Source organism: Canis lupus, chromosome 31 (genome assembly GCF_048164855.1).
Source record: "Canis lupus baileyi chromosome 31, mCanLup2.hap1, whole genome shotgun sequence".
NCBI classification, from domain to species: domain Eukaryota; kingdom Metazoa; phylum Chordata; class Mammalia; order Carnivora; family Canidae; genus Canis; species Canis lupus.
In genome coordinates, this window is record NC_132868.1 from 42370353 (window position 1) to 42377141 (window position 6789).

At 47.3% G+C, this 6789-nt stretch overlaps 1 protein-coding gene across 1 annotated transcript; it reads right to left on the reverse strand.

The window, feature by feature from the left end:
- Positions 1–454: 454 nt before the first annotated feature.
- On the reverse strand, positions 455–4773 carry LOC140622364 (uncharacterized). The gene is made up of 4 exons (XM_072808143.1): positions 4721–4773; positions 1798–2306; positions 741–864; positions 455–604 (listed from the first exon to the last, which is right to left on the reverse strand). The coding sequence occupies exons 1-4, from the start codon at positions 4771–4773 to the stop codon at positions 496–498; spliced, it is 795 nt and encodes a 264-aa protein (XP_072664244.1). The 3' UTR covers positions 455–495.
- Between the last annotated feature and the right edge of the window lie 2016 nt (positions 4774–6789).

A 6789-nucleotide genomic window follows, 5' to 3' on the forward strand; every position in this document is an offset into this window, starting at 1 on the left:
GCACATGCACCTATCAAATTTTTTTTATTATTAAACAAATTTGAGGACTGTTATTGGTTCAAAAGATAGCTCTGATTATTCTTGCTCTGCTTATAAATGATCAGAATCCTAGGACATTGTCATGAACGGAGTTACAGTAATCATATGTCCTCATACCCTTTCTTTTAAATATTCCTCTCATGCATTCTACTCTAGATAAATCCCTTCTACCCTGTCTCCTGTCTCCATGGCTTCGTTGCAAAGACCCCTCCATCTCTTTTCGATCTACCCCGATCAAACCTTGGCCCTACCCCTCCCTTTAACTGCCGAACCCCCAACCTCCAATACGGGTCATTGTGTTTTTTTCTTTCAAGTTTTACTCGGTTACTTCAGACGCATCAAACTCTTATGTTACCATCTTACTACAAAAGTCATGTGATTTCACCAAACGTTTAACAGAAAAATTCTCAGGCTCTTGTGTTTACCTGTAACCACATCTATTCTACAGAATGTTTCCTAGCAGAGGGGGTGTCCTACGCGTGAACGGCACACGAAGGTAAGACGCAGACAATCCGAGACATTGAACGAGATGAGATCGCTGGGTGCTGAAGGGGTTATGGGAGGCCTAGAACAGGGAGAAAGTTTGCTCGGAATCTTAAACAATAGGCTGGGTTTGGAAAGGCAGAAAAAAAAAAAAAGCACCGCAGAGAGAGAGAATTCTCTGCAGGTGGGCAGGGCCCTCTTGTTCTCCCCGCACTCACCTCCTAACGCCCGCTCCACTCTGCGGGTTGGCCTCTCCTGCGGAACGTCTGATCCGTGATGGGGGACTGCAGTGCTGCTCTTGTTTTGACTCCTGAATCTTCAGTGGGGTCGTCCATAGAGAGCCTGTGAGTGAGTGAATGAATGAATGAATGAATGAATGAATGGTAAGATCAGCCTGCCAGAAGCCGAGCTCCGCAGGGATGAGAATAGAAAATGCAGTTGGTCGTAAAAACGTTGGCTTTGAGACGCGAGGGTTTGGAGACTCCTGTAGGTGGGGAAGGGGGAACGTCGCGGAATTCCTCAGCTCGCCTCATTTCATTTCCATATCGTGTGAGGTTAGAGAAGGAGCTAGAATTGCGGAAGCCGACCTGGGCGCTGGGCTGACCTGAGCCTGCTGCGGCGGGCGGGCTCCTCGGGGGCGGGGCCGGGAGCGTCGGGGGCGCCGCTGCTGCGGACGCGGCGGTGTTCCTGGGGCCAAGCTCTGCTTCTGGGCCCGGGGCCGTGTCCCTCACGTGTGCCCTCTGGCTTCCATTGCTGCCACCTTGATCCTCCTCCAGGCCTCTCGGACCGTGATTGTGGTTTCCCAAACCGTCTCGTGAAAGGCTTCCCGGCTGGCAGCGTCTGCCTTCCCCGCTCCTTCCCGCTCCATGACTCACTAACACAGGTGTCTGGGTCACGGCGGTGCCATCGCTGACCTAACGGACGCCCCGACTGACGTGACCCACCGGGCTGAGGTGACCCACCGGGCTGAGGCCCGGCTCGGCTCACGTGACCCAGCGGGCTGAGGCCCGGCTGCGGTGTCCCACCGGGCTGAGGCCTGGCTCACGTGACTCACCGGGCTGAGGCCCGACTGACGTGACCTACTAGGCTGAAGCCCGGCTTGGCTCACGTGACCCACCGCGTGCCCCACCGGGCTGAGGCCCGTCTGAGGTGACCCACCGGGCTGAGGCCCGGCCCCCGTGCCCCACCGCGTGCCCCACCGGGCTGAGGCCCGGCCCAGCTCCAGGAAAGCGCGGTGCCCGCCGCGTCCTCAGGTGAGCCCCACTGCGCCCCCACCTCTCTCCAGCAGGCTCCGTCTTCCCTGCACACTCCGCGCTCCTGGTCCCACGGGCCCTTCAGGCCGCCTTGGGAGGCCGCGGCCGGGCTGCGTTTGCCTCCGTCCCGGCCCCCGCGTTCGCCTGCGTTTCCTCCGGACACCTGGGCCCGACGTTCCTGGTTCCGTGCGCGTCAGACCCCTTTGGGCTCCGCCAAACGAACGCGTCGGCGAGGGACTCGGAAGGCAGCGGCCTCGGCTCTCGGCGCGCGGCGGGCGACGGGCGGCCTTTGTCCCTCCCTCAGCCTCCGGCCGGGAGCGCGGACTCGGGGCCTCCGGGCGTTCAGAGGCAGAAGCTGCTCGATGCGCTGCCGGGGAGCGCGGGCCCCGCCTTGTCCGCCCGGAGACCCCGGGAGCGAGTAGAGGTAAACGCGCGCCCTTGGTTCGGGCCTCCCTTGCCGCCACGCCCCGCTTCACTTTAATGTGAGACTTGGAGAGCGGCCCCCAGGGTGGCGTTACCTGGCGACAGGTGCTGACCAGCGGACGGGGGGGGGGGGGGGGGGGGGGGGTGTTAGTTTTTTTTGTTTTTTTTTTTGTTTTTTTGGGGGGGGTTAGTTTTTTTTTGTTTTTTTTTTTGTTTTTTTTGGGGGGGGTTAGTTTTTTATGCCGTTACTTTTACCTATGAACCAGGACAGTTGGCATTTCAGTAAGGATGTTTATAATAAATATAATATAATATAATATAATATAATATGTATAATTAATAAATATAATTAATATAATTAATATAACATAATAAATTGGGGCTTAAGAGGTGATTATATTGGATAATCAAACACCTTTAAAGTCATCCTAGGGTGACGTTTCTGTTCTGTTTCTCTCACGTGGTGTCATATCAATACAGGAATTTCGAATGTGTTACTTAATACGCGTTGGTCTAAATGGGAAAATCAAAGATGGGTACTCTGGATGCTTTACATGTCGATAGTAGGAAACCTCTTAAGAGTGTATTGGGTTTCAACCGTGATTCTATTTTAAAAATGGAAAATAGATGGGCAGCCCCGGGGGGCTCAGCGGTTTAGCGCCGCCTTCAGCCCAGGGTGTGACCCTGGAGACCCAGGATCGAGTCCCACATGGGGCTCCCTGCATGGAGCCTGCTTCTCCCTCTGCCTAGGTCTCTGCCCCTCTCTCTCTCTCTCTGTGTGTCTCATAAATAAATAAAATCTTTTAAAAAATAAATAAAATGGAAAATAGAATTTTTCAGAAAATTAGATGAAAAATACACTCACAGATATATCGACACGTTTAAATAGGTCTCTGAGGGCTTTCCAGAAATTATTCCCACATTTTGTTTTCCTTTTCTTAAAAAATTGAAATTAAAAAATGTTACATTTATTATGGAGCCCACAAAGAATATAGGATACATTCACGGTACAAGAATTCGAAATGTACACACAGAGCAGCACGCCCCCCTGCAAGCATTTCTCCTTCCCTGGGAGACAGGGTGCTCGTTGACAGGCCCTCGCCATAGACTTGCTTCCAGCTCCTTCCACCAACCAGGGCATGCCAGGATTACTGTGTTTAACCGTGTTATGGTCAGTAACAATTTTTTGTTGATGACTTTTTGAATCTTTTATAGCCTTAAGTCTTTCAGGCTTTGTAGGTTGATTCTCAAAGATGAAAAGTAATAAGCAGCACTTGCCTTATCTTGATTGTAAGTACCATTCACCGCAGAGGTAGACGGTGTTACGTACGCACTTCCCTCTTACTGATCCAGCATCAGACCCTGGTGACAGGGTACTAGCCTGCCAACTGCTCAAAAGCATGCTACTTTGAAAAATTAGCATCAGACCTTTTCTGATGAAGTTCTGTCTTTATTTTTCCTGGTGTTTCCAACTACCTTTATCTCACTTTTTTTTTTTTTATGGCTCTGTGTGATAGTCTAGGATGTAGATGCATTGTAATTTATCTCATGTTCCCTATTGTTGAACAGTTGTTTTTTTTTCCTACTATGTACAATGCCTTAATGTTTTTAAAACTGCATTTTGCCCACGTAGTTTTGTGCATATACAAATTCGTGAAGGATAAAAATCTAGAGGTGGAACTGCTGGGTTAGAGGAATTCCTGCCAGTGGTCTTCAGAAAGGTCCTGCCTTCTGCCTTATAGCAACACTAGACCGAAGGTGTAATTCTACACAATCTTTCCAAGGCTTTTACTAATCATGTTGATTTTTGCCAATCTGATGAGTTTAAAATATCTCACTGCTCTTTTAATGTACCTTTTCTTGATTATTATTAAGCTAAAGTGTCTTTTTATAAGTTTAATGGCACGTGGCACCTCCTCTTTGATGTGGTGGTGATGGTGGGTATTTTTTTTTATGTTTAGGATTTCTTATATATTTTGATTATTGATTTTTCTTTCTCTTGGACAGGTTGTAAATATATTCTCCCAGCATATCAATTTTCTTTCAACTTTGTCGTATCTTCTGTCAGAGAAGTTTTAATTTGCACGTGGCTAAGAATCAGTCTTTTTCCTCTATAGGTTTTTTACCTTGTTTTGCTTAAGACAGGCTTTCCTAGCCTAAGGAAATGCCCATAGGCTTGTAGGTTTGCAAACACTTGTATAGATTTTCTTTTTACATTTAGTTCCTTAACCCGTTGAAAAGGTTTTGTTTGACTACAGTGAGGTAATTTCCTTCATTCCGTATGTACATATGACATACATATGACGAATTGTGTACAAATTCTCCAACGCATGAGTAGGAAGGAGTCATGGTAACATCCTTTCCCCTGTGCCTTTTTATCTCCCCACTTCTCATTCCTCTCCTCCCCGTAAGGAGCACTGGGCAGTGGGACACGTTTCAACAGGCCTTCCAAGGTGATGAGCAACTCCACACCAATAAATACCCCCGGTCCGTTCTCTCTACGGAAGAATTACTGTGCTCACCTGTGTGCAGTCCTCCCCTGGGTGCACAGGAGACTGTAGTTGTCAGGGCCCATGTGGTCAGTTGGGGCTGTGTGGCTAGCTCCGGCCAGTAACTTCCGAGGGGAGGTGGCATATCCTTCACATGCCAGTTCAGGCGGAGGCGTAAAGTCCTGCTTGACCTTGCGGCTTTTTTCTGAGCTCTACCTTGGGATGCTGGGGACACAGGGGAGCAGCCTGTGTACTGAGGCACCGGGAGGAGGACAGATGCCCTGCTGACTTGCTCCACTTGCAGTGGACATGTTGTCAGTCAGATATGAACTCCTGTGTGTTAAGCCACTGGGATATTTGCGCTTGTTTATTATGACGTCAAAAGGCGACTGAGCAAAGAATGACAGCATCCCCCCCGCCTCGCCCCCGGTCAACCTTGAGTCTGCTCTCTATTACTTTTTTAGAGTTGACAGTTTGAAATGTTGGCACGTCAGCATGTGAAAGAAATCGTTTGCAAAATACCTTGTGACTGCTTTGAGAAACACTGATAAGTATTTATTCATTATTTACATATATTTCCTGAATACACACCAGAACCGGGCTTTGTGAATAAAATGAGAATACAAGAGACCCAGCCCCTCTCTTCACGGGGTTTGGCAGCAATACCAGAAGAGGCTGTGCAGGAAGCTGGTAAGGGTCTGGTTCCAGAGTCAGGTGCCTGGAGTTAGAGTCCCGGCTCTGCCTCTCATTAGCGAAAAAAACTTAGGCAAGTTAATTAACCTTTTACTGCCTCATTTTCTCATCAAGAAAATTGAGAGTAAATGAGTTAATTTATATAAAATATTTTGTGCAGAATTTGACAAACAATAAGCACTCAATAAATATTAGTTGTCATCACTACTGGGACCGTGAGCCTGGAATTGGCCCAGGTGCCGTGGGGTGTATAAAGCTGTACCCGCGGCCTATGGAGCTGACGTCACCAAATCACATCCCCAGCCTAGCAATTTGCTTCATGCTTTAGCGTGGTGTACGTACCATCAGAAAACTAGCAGGCAAGTCCTAAGGCAGTTAGAAACAGAGAGTAGGAAGAGCACCTTGTGCTGTCATCCCTCTATTTTTAATGTTTAATTTTTAATGTTCTAGGGCATCTGACTTAACCAAAGATAATGATCTATTTTTAGATGGCCTATAAAAGAGTGATAAGTCTGGTTTATGGACTCTGAAATTCTCAGCTTAAGAATATATTATAAGAGGGATGTCTGGCTGGCTCGGTCAGGAGAGCACATGACTCTCGATATTGGGGTCATGAGTTCAAGCCCCATGTTGGGTATAGAGATTTACCTAAATCAAACTTTTCAAAAAGGAATATGTTGTAAGAAGGTTGTGTGTTTAGCTTATGGATACATATTGCAGACGTAAGCATATACCAGCAGCTGTGTGGATACACTCACATTTCAGTGGGGGCCCTTCCTATAGTGGGTATGAGATTTGTTCTGAACCCTGACCTTAACATCTATCTGTCACCCCAAATCACAGAACTAGTCAGGAGCAGAGACAAGAATCATGAAATCAGCAAATGTCCTTTCCGTCACACCCTGGCTTATAGGAGAAATAGCCACCTTTGACTTACTAGAGCTGCAGCCAACACAGAAGAGATAGCAATATATTACACATGCACACATTTTTATTGCTAGATCGTATAACCTTATCTTCAACAGAGGTTTCAGTATTTTCTGTGTAAATACACTCCACTTCCTTTGTACATCACTGCAGCTAAATTATTAATAAACACAGTAGAAGGCAAGGTCTTTGGTAGAACTGTAGATCTAGTATTAGGTCAGTTATGGAATCTCTCCTTTCCCTCCCGTAAGACCCTGCTATATGTTTGTATTATTGTCGCCCCTTCTAAACCACCAATCAAACCCCCAAGGGAAAGGGAAACTAACACTGATTGTGATACGAACACTTATATGTCAGGAACTGTGGGTGAGTCATCACATAAATACAGACCTTCAACAGATACACAATTAATTTAAATATACACATTATGCATAGTTTTATTTCGGGTTTATGGGACACACACATAAAAGTGGAAAAAACCC

Excerpts from the sequence above, each read along its gene's own strand:
- LOC140622364 (XM_072808143.1), bottom strand. The coding sequence starts at position 4,773 with ATGGGCCCTGACAACTACAGTCTCCTGTGCACCCAGGGGAGGACTGCA. Across the intron at positions 2,307-4,720 it reads CAGGGGAGGACTGCACACAG|CACCTGTCGCCAGGTAACGC; the intron begins GTGAGCACAGTA and ends TCCGCTGGTCAG. Across the intron at positions 865-1,797 it reads ACGGAGCCTGCTGGAGAGAG|GCTCTCTATGGACGACCCCA; the intron begins GTGGGGGCGCAG and ends ACTCACTCACAG.